A 19,703-nucleotide genomic window follows, 5' to 3' on the forward strand; every position below is an offset into this window, starting at 1 on the left:
AATCTAGGCTTGTTTATCCAGAGACCTTTTTTTTGGTGGTTAACTTTCTATTAAGGTCTGTTTTAACTCCATGAGGGTGTGTGTGTTCGTTTTGTGTTGTGTGTCAATGTCAGCAAGAATAACAAGGGTGATAGATCCTAACCAATCATATTTAATTAAACCAGTGGTTCCCAAAATATTTTTTTAAATTTTAATTTTAAATTTTTAAAATTTCTCATTGTAAAAGTTTTCGCAAAGTGCGGTTTCTCGAGTATTTCTTGATCGTTCACGCGTGGCTCCGCCGGGACTATCGTCACTAACAGAAGAAGAAGCGAAAGCGATAAAATTGTCGCCTAAACCAGCAAGCTTCGAGCAGGAAGGGATGATTAGCCTTAGTTTGCCACCCACCTAGCAGAAGGAAAACTGAACTCGAAACTCTGCTGCTTTGCAGCTAAACCCAAACATGGGAAAGGTTTCGGGGTCATGCCTGAGAGAAAATATGGAGCCGGCAGTCTGCACCACACAGCGCTACACCTTGTCAGAGCCTGTGACGCCGCTGATCCCAAACTGCATATGTCGTTTGTAAAGAAATACATAAGAAGCTTTTAATTTTATAACTCATACCACCGATGTGCCCTTGAACTGTATTGTTGCATAAAGAAATTCTTTTCATAATAGGTGTAGATTTGTGTAAAACAGTTTTTAAAACCACAATGGCTGGTAAAATCGCTGTTTTATCTATAGTGTTTTTCCGTATTTTACTATAAGTAAAGAGATATTATAAGACGCTCACAAACCATCATCTTCTCTACAAAATGTCGAAAAGAGATTTTGTGGATCTATTCAGCACTTTATCTTCGAGTGTTCGAAAGGTGTTCAACTCTTTATCTATTTCATCAGGGTGGCATTATCTCAGATGATCCTCCAGCGTAATTGGTTTCCTATCGTTGTAAAAAAAAAGGGCAATTGACAACCGCTAGTTTGTCAAGAAAGGAGTAAATCCCAATTTTAAATAAAATCTACATTTCTTTTTGTTAAACATTAGTTACATGCAGACAAAATTAAACTATTTAAATAAGTATTGAAATTGAATACAACAATTTTTCGTTTAAATAGCAGGGTGAATATTGAAAGAGTTAACTAAGGTCCAAACCACACATTAGTGTATGAAAGAATTACAGTAATGAGATGTAAAAATTAATGTAACGACCTGCTATCCATTATCGTAGACCCCCGTGGACATCTCATAGACCCCCAATTTATTTTTTTAATATCGTAGACCCCCTTGGAAGTCCTCATAGACCCCTGGGGGTCTATATAGACCACTTTGGGAATCACTGAATTAAACCGTTTAGATTGTTTGATTCAGAAGTTTCATACTTTCGTTCAGAAGTTAAAATCGTTAAAGTCTTATCTTGAACCCCCCGCAAGACTGAATGGGTGACAAGAAACTCATTGACAATCGTGGCAGCCTGGCAGCCATTTTGTGATTAAGGAACGATAATCCTATCGTCTGCTTTTGTATTGCTTTTACATCTGCCATACATTGGAAAGACAAATGTAATACAAAGTGTAGTGTGTGTGTTGTTGTTGTTTAATTACTGATCTAAAGACTAAGAATATCTGCATGTAAATCTAATTGATCTATGTCCTAATAATTAATTTGGTTAATTTTGTTTTCTTTCCAATGACATTCATAGCATAACAATAAATGTTTGAGTTAAAATAGTAAAAGTATCTGCTGGCATTGCTAGCCTTTATGCATGTTTGAATAAATAACACATTATCTAAGAGTTTGAAGATTAGGAGAGAGTGCAGTATTTCGCATAACTACGCAGACCCAGTTGTGACCTGCATATTTTGCCATAGTTAATGCAGACAAATTCTCTTTTTGACAATTTTAGTACGTTGTTTCATAAAGAATTGTAGTTTTCAATTTTCTGTTTTCAAATTATAATTTGAAAACAGAATCTATAATCTAGGTTAGCTTTTTCGAAACATGTTTTTATATATACCAATGGAAAACCAATGACTTGACTAGATGCATGACGCGTTGGGCGTAATCATTTTTTTTTGAAGTAACGTGTGTATTTTATAAGGGCCCCCGTTTGGGCCAACGTTCATCCCCCAAATGGGGCCCATGTGTTTAGCCCTTTCTGGCCCCTCAATGTTTGACCCATACCGGCCCCATGAGGGTTCCGTCAGGGTTTCATCTGGGCCCCTTAATTGAGCCCAGACTTGACCCTTAAGGATCCTAATTGAGCTTTCATTAATTGTCCCCAAAGGGCCAAGTATCTCTTGCCCTGTTGGGGCCCACAAGTCCTTCCCCTTACTGGCCCCACAAGGGTTTAACAATACTTGGGGCCCCTATAGTTAGCATCGGCTTGCCCAGTTGGGGCCCTTACTGGGCCCAAAATCTTTGCTATCAGGGCGCTAAGGGCGTAATCATTTTTTTTTGAAGTAACGTGTGTATTTTATAAGATAAGATGAATATGGGATAAGATAATATTATTTTATTGGTCCAAACAACTGGAAACTCAGTCCACCTCAGCAGTATTACTATAGCAATAGCAATATAGATGCAAAAAAAGAAAACTTTTTTGTATTCAAAAGACTAAATAAAATTAAAAATGAGTTTTTAAATTCAGGGGTTTTCTTCAGTAATTTAGAAGATAAGATAATATAACCTTTAACCCAAAGCAACCAATATGTCTTCTGCATTTTGTTTTCGGATATAATGTTAACAAAAGAAAAAAAACTATGAAAATTCACTAGTTAGAGTTCCAACTTCAGACCTTGCTATCTAGAGGGTCATGGGTCTCTACGACCCACGGTCAATGAAGGTGTCATGTGGCCAGCACAACGACCTTTACCTTTCCTCCCAGCTTTTAGAGCTGGGTGGACTCGGTGGTCGAAAAAAAAATCCCAGTCTTCACCAAGATTCGAACCCGGGACCACCGGTTCGGAAGCCAAGCGTTTTACCATTAAGCCATCCAACGTACGTGGACTGGATGATATGAATGTTTTCTCAGAAATAGTTTTTATTTCCTAGAAACTCGAAGAAAATACTTAAAAGCACAATCCTTGCAACAAAAAAACACGATTACCTATAATAATATTATAGGGGAATCAGAAGAGTAGCCAAAACTCTGGACCCAATCATGCACCCATCATCACTCTTCCAAAACTCTGGACCCAATCATGCACCCATCATCACTCTTCCAAAACTCTGGACCCAATCATGCACCCATCATCACTCTTCCAAAACTCTGGACCCAATCATGCACCCATCATCACTCTTCCAAAACTCTGGACCCAATCATGCACCTATCATCACTCTTCCAAAACTCTGGACCCAATCATGCACCTATCATCACTCTTCCAAAACTCTGGACCCAATCATGCACCCATCATCACTCTTCCAAAACTCATTGGTTAATATGCATGACTAAATGCATGACGCGTAGGAGGTAATCATCTTCTTTTTTGAAGTAACGTCTGTATTATATAAGATAAGATAAGATACAAACCATTATATTGCATAACCGTTAAACGCGCTAGGAAAAATTTGGGGCGGTCTTGTCATTATAGACATATACACACTACAAGCACAGTACGCTAGGCTTACATGTGTACGTCTAACTGAACAGGTTGTCATAATCAGTCGGACACACAGTCGATTTACTTTTTGGGCAGGGAGGGTGTGTGACTATTTTAGTGTACATGCTTAACTAGCTATGCCAGAGTGTTATTTTCTTGGCTGACCACTCAACATTGAGCAAACACTATTGCATAACGCGCAATTAAAAAAAAAACACAATGGGTGGTCTTGTAGTATCATTGACTACACGTGTTCAATACTCTAGGCCTACATGTGGAGGTCAATCTGACCATGTTGTTAAAATCAGTCGGACACATTCTATTTAATTTATGGGCAGAAAGGGTGTGGATTAATATATATATATATCACAAAATTTCGTATTTATAAAGATTTTTTCCCTTAGTCTACTTATTAGGCTATTTATATGCCTTACGTCATTTCCGCCTCTTTTATCTTATCTTATCTTATATAATACAGACGTTACTTCAAAAAAGAAGATGATTACGTCCTACGCGTCATGCATTTAGTCATGCATATTAACCAATGACTTAAATTCTGCCAAGTCACTGGTTTTCCTGGCTAGCTCAGGCAACCCATTCCATGCTCTTATAGCACTAGGGAAGAAGGAGTATTTGTACAAATTTGTCCTAGCATATGGGACGAGGAATGTGCCTTTATCTTTGTGTCTTTCAGAGTATTTTATTAAATTTTGTTTTTGTATTTGAAGATTATGGTTCAGTGTTTTATGTATGATTGCTACTTTACTTTTGAGCCTTCTGTCCTGAAGGCTTTCTAAATTTAGTGATTTTACTAAAGGTGTTACTCTAGTCAAATGTGAATATTCGTTTGTTATGAATCTCACTGCTCTATTTTGTGTCTGTTCCAGTTTCTTAATGTTTTCTTGAGTTGAGGGGTCCCAAACGGAGGATGCATATTCTATTATTGGCCTAACCAAGGTAAAATAACATTTTAGTTTTATGTTCTTATTTGATTTATAGAAATTTCTTTTAATAAATCCTAATGCTTTGTTTGATTTTTTTTTTTTTTGTAGTTTCATCAATATGTGGATTCCATGATAGTTTTTCATTTATTATAACACCTAGGTATTTTGCGTTTTTAGTCTGTGTTACTGGTTTGCCATGAATAAGATAAGTGGAATTAATTTGTTTTAGTTTTTTTGTTACTCTTAACAACTGACATTTTTCTGGGTGGAAAGACATGCTCCAATTTGATTCCCATTTCTGTAATTCATCTAATTCTCTTTGTAAAATATCTGTGTCTTGTGTTGTTTTTATTGTTCTATATATTATGCAATCGTCTGCAAATAATCTGACTTTTGTTCCTGAACTAATGCAATTTGGTAAATCATTTATGTAAATTAAAAATAGTAGTGGACCCAAGACTGTTCCTTGAGGTACACCTGAGTTTACTGTTATCGGTGTTGATTTAGAGCCATTTATTATTACAGTTTGTTCTCTCCCTATCAGAAAGTCTTTAATCCACTGATGCAGTGGACCATTAATGCCGAAATATTATAATTTTTTAAGCAAACTATGGTGGTGAACGCAGACCATATAGACATATAGGCCTTTATGATGCGGACTAAATACATTTTTAAAAAATCGTAATAGCCAAGAATTAATAAGATAAGATAAGATAATTTTTATTGATCCAATCTAATGGAAATTCAGTTTGACTACAATTGACAAGCTCAGCGAAACTACTGTACAAAAACAATATTAATTAAAAATTCGAACAACATTCACACACGAAACAAATACACATTCACAACCAGCGCTTTATGAAATTGGCTTCTATGTACTTCTCGATGACGACAGCTGATCTTGTAACACTCTGACCGAAAGTGGGATAAAGGAGTTTTTAAATCTTTCTGTTTTAGTCCTAATGGAAAGGAGACGACCACTTCTTTCAGATCTTATCTAACAGTGGTTTAATGGGTGCATGTTGTCTTTAAGAATCGTGAGTGATTTGGAAAGGCATCTATCTTGGAAAAGCTCTTCAAGAGATGGTAGCTGTACTTAGTGATATACGATGCTTTTTAAATTAGTCTATTTATTCTAAGTCTTTGTGCCAGTGAAGTATTACCATACCAGCAGGTGATGGAAAAGTTAATAAGACTGCTGATGGTTGCTGTGTAGAAAAGTTTGATTATTGTTTTGTCTATGTTGAATTTTCTTAGCTTTCTGGGATAGAAGAGTCGCTGTTGAATTTTCGTGTATAGATTTTGACAGCTTTTACTCTAATCAAATTTGTTGTTGATAGTTGTGCCTAGATATTTATATTCTTGTACTTGTTCTATGGTTTGGTTTTTTATCTGAATTTCTGCAATATGGTCTTTGTTTTTCCTAAAATAATAAGGTGATCTAGAGTCTTTTTTGTTTTTCAAAAGGAGGGGGGAGCAAGAAATTGTAAAAAAAAAAAAAAAAAAATCTAACTAACATTATTAAGAAAAATCTAGATCTAATGTCATTTCGCTACATTCAAAAGAAGTGAGATTACCTACAATAAATAAAACCAAACTGATATTTTTTTTTTTTTTTGTTTAGTGAACGAAGTACCAAAATAAATTTAGAAAAGGGAACGGGAATGTGGCATTAAATCGGGACCTTCGAAAAATGATTTTTTTTCTCTAGGCCTAAAATTGATGGTATGAAGAAATATAGGCATATATATAGGCCCTACGATGTCTAGATCTAATACCGTACACTGCTTGCATTAGATAGGTTTAAAGAAACAAAAAAGTAAAACTGACCAAAAAGGGATGGGGTTCACGGTCGGAATAAAATATAGGTGGAATTGAGAAGCCAAAGAGTGTTTGAAGGACTTTTTGTTTTTGGCCGAGTGAGAGGATAACTGAAAATGCTACTCAATTTACGGGCCCAAAATATGAGTGTGTGTATGTTTCGGGGGCGTATGAAGAAACGGGTCTTTCCAAAACAAGTCAAAGTTTATGTGGGAGAAATAACAATGCGTCCGTAAAAAAAAAAAAAAACCAACAAAACGGGGGTTCCAGGAGGCTAAAAAAGTAGGTCAATCGTTAAAATGTGACCCGTATATTACGTTGTTGTTCCGGCCATAATAAACTATATAAAATCAGAGAAAAAATCAACGGGCGTAGTCGGTGTGAGCTGTTAGTGTAGTCATATTTTCTCGTGCATTATATTGATTGTTTCATTAAAAATGCTTGTTTCGTTTTTCTCATTTCCCGTTAGCCTTGATCTATACTTTTGATTTCTATTAAACCGGAACTTTTGGTCGTCTCGTACAATACAAGTGCTCTCAGTCTCAGCCATGCCAATCTTTATCATTATGATAGTTTATGCTCCACTCAGCTTTTAGTTACCTTTATGGATTAGATAGATGAAATAGAGATAAAGAGAAATAAGAATGGATGCATTAAATTTAAATATTCATGATTGCTCAAAGGTAGGTTAAGTAGTAGATCTAGACTAGATAAAGAAGATGAGTAATTTTCAAAACAAATTTTTTTGGCGGACCCTATTCCCAACCAGTTGTGAATAGGCTTCAACCCTATTCCCAACCGGATGGATGGGTCAAATAAGGTCAAAACCATATTCACAGTCAACAGGGTCAAATTAGGTCAAAACCTTATTCCCAGTCGACAGTGTTTAGGTCAAATCCTATTCAGTTGAATTTTTTTTTTTTTAAGTGATTGATTTTAAATAAGATAATCGAAAATAGCTATAAAATTGGTTTGATATTGATAAATCTTTACAATTTATTAAACTATTATTTTTTCCCTAATGTAATTAAAGGAACAATGTATACTTTATAGGTTATTTTATTATAGAATTGTTAGGTCACATTGTTGTTAAATCTTTGAGCTGAATATTTGCAATAGCTATAAAATAAATAAAATATATTAATTCACTGTTTTTTGTTTTTATTTCATTCCTGGTCACATTATCTCCAATTAAATATATTTTTTGACTTGGCTTTGACTTTAAGCACTCAATTCAACATATTTTTTTATAGGCCTATATACTGCTTCTTGATATTTTTGACATGTGTTTTCAATGTTTTCTCTCCCATCTTCATTATAAAGTTTAGTGCTTTGAGGATGGCTATAATAAAAAAAGAGGAGCTATCAAAACAAGGCAGAGAAAAAAATATAATTGGGGTGAGGGTGGGTTTAAAATTTGTTGCAAAGCAATAACATGTGTAGCTGTGAGGAGAAATGTAACCATATGTGTAAACACATAGATATACCTACACAGGATGTTATAATCTAAGGCCAAGTTGTGGCGGAAGTAGTGGATATCTTTGAGAGATAGTACCACAATAAGAATCAATGGATCATGTTCTATACCTATGATCATTATCCACCCATCTTAGCACCATTTCAATAAATAAATATTTCTCTCTCATTTGATGTCAGTAATATACTTGTATGATTTCTTGGTTTGAAATATTATAAAATAGAAAACATACACATTACTTTGTTAATTTACATTTTTCTATGTCATTTATGTGTTTTTTTTATATCAATAAATTATAATGCTTAAAATTTTCTCTTACAGCCCCTCCACCCACCAAAAAAAAAAAAAAGACATGTTCAGTTTTAGTAACCATCCTACAAGCAAAATCAAGCATCATCTGTGGTTAAGCCTAATAATAGTATCATTCTGTAATAAAGTAGAGAATTTAAGTCACTTAAAAAGTGCATCCCTTATTCTCCTACATGAATAGCACAACAAAATCAACAAAGACTTTTTTGTTTTTTTGGTCATATGTATGACATAATTTATTAAAGCAAGTAATAGAAGAAATTTTATGTTCGACTATCACTGCTAGAAATATATAACATATAATAATACATAACATTTTCAGTCAGTATATAAGTAGACATGTAAACAATGTAATATGCATCAAAATGAATTGATAAATAAAACTGGTAAAATAATAGAAAAAATATGATAATAAGTAATCTACACAATTAAGATGCCAGTAGAAAATTACATTTAATTGTTACAGCTAAAAATATATTACACATATACTCAGCTAAACAATATCAAAGTCAATATTTAATATATAAACTTATGTAAGCAATTTAATATGTATTTGATAAAAAAAAGTGCATTATAACAAATATATGGTGAGTAAATAGCATATTATTGAATGGCAGTATTACTGATACAATAGTACATTTATATATTAAAGGTAGAATTATGTTACACTTTTAATGCTCAAGATAGGTCTTATGAAGTGAAAGTTAAATTAACAAATAGGCTTAAATGTTAATATGTATTAAAACACTTCTAACATTTTAATTGCAAAATTTACAAATAAATGAATCTACAGAAATATTACTTGATAAACAGAACTCATGAAACCACCTATCACACACCATACAACCAATCCAGTTCATCAACTTCCCATCTATACAATTCTCTTTTGAAACCTCTTCCAGTCCACATTCAGCACATTCATCACCATTACGTTTGTTTTCTAAACATTCAACATGGTTATCAACAAAAACATTCACATCATTTGCACTGGAACATTTAACATTACCTACCACTTCTTTTTCAGTACTGCTAACAATTTTAAGTTTTTTACTAACCGAGCTGTAAGGGAAACCTAGTCTTTTTTTCTTTGTGAAGTGTTGTTTATTATTAGGTCTTCCTTTAGTTTTTACTTTTTTCAACATTACATTACTAAATGTATCAGTTGTAACTTTAGATGAGTCAACAATATCACTACCAGACAGATTGTTTTCACTATTATGAACCATAAAGGGTTGAGCACGATTAATAGGAACAAACTCTTCACCAACACACTCACCATTCAAACTAACATTTGTTTCAGCCAAGGCCTGAGAAGTTGAGGCAATTGGAAGAAACTCTGCATCAACACACCCACCATTCAAACTAATGTTTGTTTCAGCTAAGGCCTCAGACACATTAGTAATAACAAATTCCTTATTGGCCCTGATATGATAAATAAATGTCTTTAACTGTTCAAGCTTTACTAAAAAATGTTGTTCCCCCATATTCTGATACAGACAGTTTAGTTCATTTGTCAGGTCCTTAACAATTTTAAATCGCCCTTCTGCTGTCTTTGCACTAATGGTTGGATAAATTACATTAGTTGAGATAGATGATATGTCCTCAAATTCTTCATCCCTAAATGATTTATTTTGGAAATGGCACCCATCAGGAAGAAAAACCATTTCTAAAGAAAGTTTATGTCTCAAAGAAAGAATATGTCTGCAAGGCAATAAAAATTTAGTGAAGAAAATACAATTGCAAGAATCCATGCTAACCACATATGAATTGGTATCATTAGAATTACAAGTATTAGAAATAGAAAAAAATGATGTGTCAGTATCATTTTGAACTATGTTGTAGTTACATCTTTTAAATAAAGAAATCTGATGGCCCACTAACTCTGCTCCAAATGGTGTTAATATATTCTTGTACAAAGTAAGCAAATGTGTGTCTGGTAGTGTAGAATAATGTTTAGTTATTTTGTGAATGTGGTGTTGTGCTGATTTTATTTTAGATAGATCTGAAGCAAACAAAAGTAGCTTAGTTACACATACTGAGAGTGTTGTGTGGCTATCTAGGTGCTTTTTTATCCTTGAATGATAGGATTCTACATGATTTGTAGTTGTGATATGTAGAAATGCAACATCTGTATTTCTACATGCTGCCCACATGTCAGAAATTGACCACCAATTATTTTGAAAGTAGCTTTCAACACTTGGACATGCTGAAATGATGTCAACTTTTAACAACTCAAATGCTTCTTCACTTAATGTATAAGATTGTTCTTTAAATAGATCAAAATTTTTATTGGATAATTCCTTTGAGACATTTGTATTTAAATACTTTTTTACTGCTGTCATTGTGTGAAATGAACATAGGCGAATTAAAGATTGAGGAAAACATTGTTTGATAGCACCTATTTCACTAAAATCTTTATCTACAAAAAAAATTTGAGGCTCCACACACACATCATGTAATACACTCAAACATTCAGCCAAAATTTCAACACTCTCATTCCTTACAAAAGCATGCAACACAGGTACACCATTACCATTGGCATCAATACACATAACATTCAACAATGGAAATAAATACTCATTGACTTTATAAGTGCAATCTATTATCAATATGGTTTTGTTGGCTTTAAGTGAACCTATCATTTCCTTGGTCATGTATGCCAAATACAAAAATTCATTTTCTGGTGTCACACCATACTTCACCATTCCACCACCAACCTTTATACTATTTAGAATTTTCTCTACTCCTTCACTGTCAGTGCAGGGGTCTTTCAGTTTTCTCCTGTAGTTTTCCACATCCTTTCCAAGAACACATTTGTTCTGTTTCTGCGAGATGATTTGTCGCAATTCTGACTGCGGTATTTTGGTGCCAACCATCAGATCCACGGTTTCATCTGGCTTTATTCTTCTATTTTCAGGATACACAAGTGCAGTCTGAAAATAATAAATTGTATATATATAGCTATTGGAAATTGATATTGACAGTTGAAAATTCATAAGAGATAATTGTTAGGAGTAAATATGCTTTTTAATAACTTACCAAATGATCTGTGGGGTGATTCTCATGTGACAATATTGCCTTTGTGATGACAAACTGGTAGCCAGTAACATCTGAATGCCTTATCACAGCACGTATCACTGCACCACAATCATGTTTCCATGACCTACAAAAAAAAATATAATAACAATATTATACATATTTTTTTTTCATCACTCTACTCTGTTATTATTTTGATTTGAGAGATGGGAGAAAGGGGGGAGGGGTGTTTCAATAATACAATTGCACTGAATACTATTATAAAACTGGCTACTGTATCTTTAGTATCAACTATTGCATTGTAAATAAAAGTAAATTACCCCTTTCAGACTTTGGGATCTAATAAGGCAGATGTTGTAAAGGGCATCTATTTCTATGGCCGATGGTTAACTAGGGTGGACAACACTTGGCCACTATACCCCAACTACACATCTTCTGTAATACCACAATATTTTTTCCATTGTTAAGAAATATTGAAATAAATACCTTTGATTCGGCCGGATGCCTTTACTCGATGTTGGTTTTGTGGCTCTCCCTTGTTTGCATACTAATTTTAGCCACTCATACTGTATGGATTCTTTTGCTGGATGTCCATTGATAAGCTAAAAAAATAATAAAATTTAGCACTTATAAATTGTGTGTAGGGAAAATTCATTCTCTTTTTTTAAGTGTAATTAAATTTAACAGCTGTAAACGGAAAAAAATATATAACATTCTAAACTTAACTTCTTTGTGTATAAAAAAATTAATAAAAGTTTCTTTTTAATAAATGGAGAAAGTTTAAAATAAATCTCTCTATATTTATTTCCAACTAGGACTACGTTATTTTCATTCAAAATTACAAGCTACTTTACATGTAATTATTATTTATTATTTTATCTATATCTTATACTAATACAGAACAGACATTACTTTAAAAAAAGAAACAAAAACGTACTACACTAGTAACACTAACCAGCACAAAATAAAATAAATGAAAAGAAATAAAAAGCTAAGCTTAAATGAAATAAATAAGAATCTAACGATCTATTATAGTATTACAGTCTATATTCTCGCGTAGGACGTAATCATCTTCTTTTTTGAAGTAACGTCTGTATTATATAAGATAAGATAAGATAAGATATTATACTATATAAACTATATTGAATTGTAAAAGTAAAATCAACAACATACCTTTTTAGAACCACTAGTAACAAACAAAACATGCTGTTCCTCTTCATGCTTCTTGATAAATTCCTTGAATTCAGTAAAATTTGTGAATGATTTTCCTTCCATGTTTTTTTTTAAATAAATGATAGTGAAAGTGACCAGAGGATAATTGATTATTATATAAAATGCCATGGTCACGTTTACGCTGGCCTTTTATATAGCAACACTTCTGGTCAACAGGGGGGATTGGCAGGAAGTCTATACTGGGGATAGACCGGAAGTCAACTGACTGTAAATAGTGTTTGACCTTATTTGACCCATCCATCCGGTTGGGAATAGGGTTGAAGCCTATTCCCAACTGGTTGGGGATAGGCACTTCGAATTTTTTTTGTTGAAGACATTGATTGAAGTGCCTAGAGTAGGTACTTTGGAAAAAAAAATCAAAATGAACATACATTAAAAACATACTAGTTAAATAAAGCTTGATGTAAGGATTAAAAAGACACCAAGTTTATCCTTCAAGGTTAAATACAAGTGAAGTTATGAGGTTTTATGTGTCAAAAAATGAACTAGAGACAGTAAACTAAAGATGGTTGTCGGACACCCGGCTTTGGTCTCGCATATCGGACACCTCGATGTATTATTATTAAATCTTCGGTAGTTCTGCAGGAGTTCAAGGGGCAGCCATCTTTGCTACTATTCTGTTATTGTTTATGTTCCAAAGAAATCCCAAGATAGTGTCTTAAAAAATACCAAGAATTGACATTATTTCCGTGATTTTTACTCGGTGTCTTTACCATACGATTTTTGTTGATGTTGTTCTGTATTCTTTTTAACTTTTAAATATTGTCCGTTCTGAGTTCTTACCACTATTTTCTTTTTTTTTTTTTAAATACGATTTATGTGTTATTTCTTTGTGTTTTTATCTTCTTTTGTTTATCTATAACTTTAGATCTAGATCCATATATTCATATAATATAAATATATGTATTATACTTGTAATCGTATATTTAACCCTTTGAAATGTATAGATCTAAATGTTGTTAGCTTTGTTGTTTTAAACAAATGTTTGTATTTTTTAAAAATTCATTTTTCTATTAAACTTAAATTGTTTTAAATGTTAAATCTATGCCTATTGGTTCTTATTGGAATTTCGCCTTATGCTAATAAGATTGTAGGCTTACACCATAAATAAATAAATTACAAACTCCACAAATAAGAAATAATTAAACACAAATAAATAAATATATACATATCGATGGTATTTAAATATAATGGAAAATCATTTTATTTTGAAAACATAATTTTAAACAATTTAAACTAACACATTATTATAATAGACAGATACTTCTATTATATTTAAGTAAGTGTTACTATAATATTAAACTTGAATGCTTACAATAATGGCGATGAAAACAAATCTTTTTTTGGATAAAAAAAAAAGTTCATATACTTATGTTCAGGTACATTGCACAAATATAGTGAGAATAAATTTTACTTTTTTTTTGTTTAACAAGTTTCAGATATTCCTTAAGAAAGGAAGCCTAGATTATTGTGTCCTAGTACCTAAATTATTTATACATTTCAAAGTAAAAATGAAAATTTAAAAATTTGTCTAGTGCATGAAAAAATAAAAAAAATGTACAGAGTCAGATTTGTAAACGTGTTCATTACCAGTATAGCTTTTTTTTAAGAAGATGTGTTGCACACTTATAATTATTCTATATCTAGTTATATAGACAATGAATACATATTATTTGGACTCCAAATACAGAAGTAGATTATGGGATAAGGTACACCAGAAACATGTACAGCATATTTCACTCACAAACATTAAACAATTTAGTCGGCCTATTTATGGATAAACTACTAAAATTATTTTATTTTACTCAGCAAAATCTAGAATAGATCTATTCTTGTTACTGTGCCATCTAGTTGTGGTCGACGAAAAGAGCAGTTACACCCATCTATTGGCCAAATGATATCAAAATGATTCCCATTTGTGTTGCATAAAGTAACATAAGAACATAATTGTGTACTTTTGGCTTCACCAATTAACATTTCCTGGTGAGGAAATACAGGCTGTATAAGTATCCACTTGTATTCTGTGTTGCATTCTATATCAAAATGAACAGTTTCAAAAGAGGAATTTTATTGTAGTATATGCAAAGAAAAAAAAATGAAATAAAAAAAATTATTATACATAAATTATGCACATGAGAAAAAAAACGCCTTATGATTTTTTAAAAATAAATAACAGTATTTCAGAAGTTTTTAAGAATACACATAGAAAAGTATGATAAAGGATATGAAATAAAAAATTTATGTTACATAATTTATGCACATGAGAAAAAAGTCTTATGATTATTTTTTTAATTACATAACATTTCAGAACTTTTTAAGAATACACATAGAAAAGTATATATCAAAATGAACAGTTTCAAAAGAGGAATTAATCTGTACAAGTTGCAATGATAAATGATATGAAATAAAAAAAAAATATTTACATAAATTATGTAAATGAGAAAAAAAAGTCTTACGATTTTTTAAAATTAAATAACATTTCAGAAGTTTTTAAGAATACACATAGAAAAGTATATATCAAAATGAACAGTTTCAAAATAGGAATTTATCTGTACAAGTTGCAACAAAAAAAAATTAAATGAAATATAAAAAATTATTATACATAAATTATACAAATGAGAAAAAAAAAACGTCTTATGATTTTTTAAAAAGTGAATAACATTTCAGTAGTTTTTAAGAATACACATGCAAAAGTATATATTAAAATGAACAGTTTGAATTTATAAGAAGCAAAGGAACAAGAACAACAATTTAAAAAAATAATAAGCATAAACCATAATTATCAACTAAACTTCAAAAAATAGATCCCCAAGTAGCATGTCAGCAATAATCGACTCAATAAAAATGTCGAAATCCTCTGATGAGTCCTCCTCAAAGCCCCAGTAAGATGTTACATACACAGTTCTCTTGTCTTTTTGTCTTTCTGTTAGTATCCGTCCATAAAATATTTTGTCCTGTCCATTGTCTAGTTCCCATTTATGGTTAAATAGGTGATCTGTCATACTTTGACCACTTAGCATTTTTTCTAGGAAAGCTTTCTGGCTTGGTACAACTTTTGTAAATAATTCATTGTCTGCAGAGGCATTATTCAATATGACTTTTTTAATGTCTTGTTCTAATTTCTTCCTGGATGCATTGTTAGCCTTCTGAGATGCTTCAATTCGTCTTAACTTTATGTTGTCGTCAATTTCTTTATTTTCAACCACTCCTGCTTTTCGGATCTGTGCACCTCTAGTGATGGAAAATTGAATTAACTTTCTTTGAATATCCTCTGGTTTGGATTCAATCCACTCAAGAGTGTGGTTTAGCTTAGCTTTTACTTTTGAGTCTAGATAACCAATAGTCGCATTGGGGGCTTTGCGAATTAAGATGTCTGTCATGCCAAGAGCACGTTCAGCATGCATGTTGTTGGCAGGTGCTGATAGTGTGTCCTTCAATATTTTTTCAGTAGGGTTTGATAGTGGCCCAGATATATAATTTAGCATTTGTCTCTGAATTACAGATTCGATGGAACTCAGAAGAGCTGATATGATTTTGTTAAAAAGTATCATGTCACTGGTTCTCAACATCAGCAAAGACTTGTGTACTTCATCAATAACAATTTTTTCACCAAAAATATCTACATCTGTAGTCAGCAAATTACTGGGTGTATTTTTCAATTTAATAATTTTTTCACAGCAAATCTGGAACATTGGTACCTAAATTGAATTATTTTATACACCACCTGAGTCTAGAGAGTGTCAATTTTAGCAGAAGAAATCTGCACACCACCAAAATAAGAATATCTGATACAATGCTGCATCATCTTGGTACTGTAATTATAATAATGTTACAAAAGTGGTAAAGTGGTTTGAACAAAAAGTTAAATCTCCTAGAACTAAATCTGTTAATAATTCTATTAAAGTAACATTCGAGTCTTCTGCATCATCTTCTTCTTCATATTTCCAGTATGCAACTTTTAAAGTCCCTTGCTTTTTAACAGAAAATGATAAGATTCTACCAATGTAGAGTACATCTTTACCCATTTCATGCCAAATATGTTCAAACAGAATTCCATCAATGGAGAAGCATTTAGGAGAAGACAGACTTTCTCCTTTGTGTCCTCGGACAATGAAGAAAAATAGGATTAGTCATCACTAACTCTGGAATACTTGTCTCTATCAATGGTTTCATTTCCTTCCCCAATTTATTTCTGTCAGCCATGTCTCTCCTCTGTCCATTTTCCCGAAGCCTCAAAGTAATTATCTCTTCTGCTCTCAATCTTCTGTTTTTAGCCAAACTTCTCAATGTATTTGCCCTAGCGATACTAAATTTTACAATGTTGTCTTGCTCTGTAATACTTTTGCTGTAAAGCCAGTTTAAGGACTTGTTTACTTTAGCCTTGGCCTTTCCATCCAAATAAGTAATTTTAGCATTGGGAGCTCTTCTAGCCATTGCATCGAAAAGACCAAGTGTTCTTTCCGCCCAGATATTGTGTGCAGGTGCACTTGAAGCGGCTTGCATTGATTCATTGGTTAGGGATGACAAATCTCTATCAATATAGCGTTCATATTGGCGAAGAATTACAGTCATTGCCTCAGATGCACTCTAGTATCTATAAGATACACATAGGAACTAATAATGTACATTTCCATCACAGAGAATACACATAGGAACTAATAATGTGCATTTCCATCACAGAAAATACACATAGGAACTAATAATGTTCATTTCCATCACAGAGAATACACATAGGAACTAATGATGTACATTTCCATCACAGAGAATACACATTATGAAGGCATCTCTAAGAATGTTTCTTATTTTAAAAATGGAAAAGTAACCATTTGTAATGTTTTTAAATAAATCTTTGAAAAAAAAATGGTTGTTTGAGGTTTTGGGATGAAAGTCAAGTTACTTGATTAAAAGATAACTTTCATTACATTTTCTGTGGACATACCACAGCTGATAACATTGTTTCTGTGGCATATTGGCAAGATATTTATTATTTTTAAAATCAAATAACAATAATTGATTTGATAAATGCTTAGTTTTGTGTATGTTTTACTATGTATCACACAAACGGATCAGAAACACACACACATATGATACATTTCATCCCTTAAAAAACTCCTAAAATCTCCTAAAATTTTGTCATGGAAAAGTGCTACTAACCCTGTGGGTCTTCATACAATTGATATATATCTCATGGTTAGTGCGTATCCACCACCCTGTTTCATCCTGTATGGCACCTTAGATTTTCCTAAGAATTTTTCTTTCCCAAGTATTAAGTGAATTTTCAGATGTCTTAGTCAGTGTCCAGATCTCACCCCCATACATTGCTGCTGGTCTTATTATGGTTTTGTATATATATATTATTTTCTTGGTTTTCCTTGAAATTGTTTTGCTCTTAAGTAAAAGGTGGGTGCTATAAAATGCCCTGTTGCCTCCTGCTTTCAATAAATTAAATGAATTAAAAGAATGTATACTAAGCTTTATAGTTTCTTTGGATTTAATAGCCTTTGAATTTTTATTTTTAGAAGCGATGTTGTCCACAATAGAATCAAATTTTACTTTTTTTTTTTGTTTTTGATGAGGCGAAGTCAATCTCAGAAACCTTAGTTGGCAAAACTTTTTTAAGCTCGGATGGATTCATCCAGTAAGATGACACGCCTGTAACTGTCTTTATTACTCTCTTTTACTCTGGTGTTGGCTTCCAGCATAAATAAAGTGGCTGCCACATGAGTGCAGGACTCGCCAAGTCCAGCTATACAAGAACAGTGGGCTGATAGAATAATGCCATCTTGACTTATTACTATCCAGGGTTGCAATACCTTTTCTGCTAACCGCTGAGAGTGAAGAACCTATTTAAAAGAAAAAAATAAATAAAAATACCTGTACATATCAAGACATTGGTCTCATATACATGTAAATACTTTTGAATATCAAGATATTTAGTATGATATAACAATAATTACTTACTTTGCTAGTACAACAGTATTTGGGCAGTTGTGTGGGTTATAAGCCATAACATGTTGAACCCAGCCATCTAGGAACTTGTTGTAAGCTGCTAAACTCTTGTAAGCCTGTAGACATTAAGTAAAAATAGCTTTAACATTTTAATAATAGATGTAGAGCTCTTGCAATATAAAAAAATTGGTTGAATTTCGAAGCGTCCTAAAAATATAGAAATTCAAAACTCTAGTCTACACCAAAAATTCAATCAAGACTAGTCAAGCGCTTCAGCCACAACTGCCAAAAGGTTTTGGGCTAAGATGTAATTAGCTTCAAATCTTTAGGAGCATCTGAGAGTTGTAAAAGAAACACAGAACTAGTATCAGATAAAGGACCGTTAGATTTTTCAACTAGTCCTAGAATAACTAAAAAAATTTAAAAAGTCTTCAGCCCTAGACTTAGATCTAAACTTGATAGTAAAGTTTGGCTTGGCTAACTATGACTATGAAGGGGACTCGAGGTTCGACACCCGACTTGTGCAGAGTTGCGTTTAATGAGCGCCTAATGGTATCTCTGAAATCCTAGATCTAATCTAGGTCTAACAGTAAATTGAATAAATCCACTCCTACCTTGAATTCATCCTTTGGTTGGTGATTCAAGTGATTGTGTAAGCCAAGCACAGTTCAGTAGAACAAGATTATTGTATTATAAGTGAAGAGATCTGGATAACACAAGGAGTGCAGAAAATCTTTTTCTTTATTACACTGGCTTGCTTTCAAAGTGTAAGGATCAATGTTTATTTCTGAAATTTTCTCACTATATATCTTTCTTTGCTCGACTCATCCATGGTAAGTGCCTAAAAGCGTGTGTTGATTGTGCATAGAAACCAGATTTTTACCAACAATATGTCTGACGTGCCCTGATCACGTGACTATGTCTACCAACCCATTTAAACCCATCCTTTAACAGTTCTTGGCCCTTTATGAAAACATTCATAAAGTTATTTGAACATTCATGAAGTTCGTTAATGTACTCTGTATAGTTTAACATTTTTGTGAATGTAAAATTTTGTAAAAATAGAGGAGCAACAGCAATGGAAATATAGGAAGACAATGCCATTCTCCTCTTTGTTGTCCAACAGTCACGTGACTTTGGTTAAAGTAGGTCAGAAATCCGGAACAACCTCATTGTATATTTTTTTATTGTTTGTAAAATTGGCAATTAAATCTATTTTCAAAATTCAGCTAGTGCTTGTTATAGATTATATTAGATATAGAGTTTTATAATAATAAACTCCCAGGTGTTACTTTTTTAAATTTGATTATAAAAGAACTATTTTTAAAATGAATACACATGTGAACTATGCATTT

General features: G+C 32.6%; 1 protein-coding gene and 1 long non-coding RNA gene across 3 annotated transcripts in view; one reads left to right on the plus strand and one right to left on the minus strand.

Annotated features, from left to right (window-relative positions):
* The first annotated feature begins 6,831 nt into the window (after positions 1-6,831).
* LOC106079560 (centrosomal protein of 290 kDa-like) overlaps positions 6,832-19,703 on the plus strand; it is a 33,971-nt gene continuing 21,099 nt past the window's right edge. Inside the window, exon 1 of the mRNA XM_056040433.1 lies at positions 6,832-7,027. Coding sequence (XP_055896408.1) covers positions 6,989-7,027 — 39 coding nt within the window. The 5' untranslated portion in view covers positions 6,832-6,988. The remainder of the gene's footprint in view (positions 7,028-19,703) is intronic.
* Positions 10,382-12,670, minus strand: LOC129928077 (uncharacterized). 2 transcript variants are annotated; one of them, XR_008779683.1, is made up of 3 exons: positions 12,340-12,670; positions 11,170-11,768; positions 10,382-11,063 (listed from the first exon to the last, which is right to left on the minus strand). It is a non-coding gene; the product is annotated as an uncharacterized LOC129928077 (long non-coding RNA). The 2 variants fall into 2 exon arrangements; XR_008779682.1 differs by lacking the exon at positions 12,340-12,670 and having other exon boundaries at positions 10,385-11,063; positions 11,170-11,293; positions 11,653-12,036.

This window comes from Biomphalaria glabrata, chromosome 9, assembly GCF_947242115.1.
Source record: "Biomphalaria glabrata chromosome 9, xgBioGlab47.1, whole genome shotgun sequence".
In the NCBI taxonomy this organism is placed as follows: Eukaryota; Metazoa; Mollusca; class Gastropoda; family Planorbidae; genus Biomphalaria; species Biomphalaria glabrata.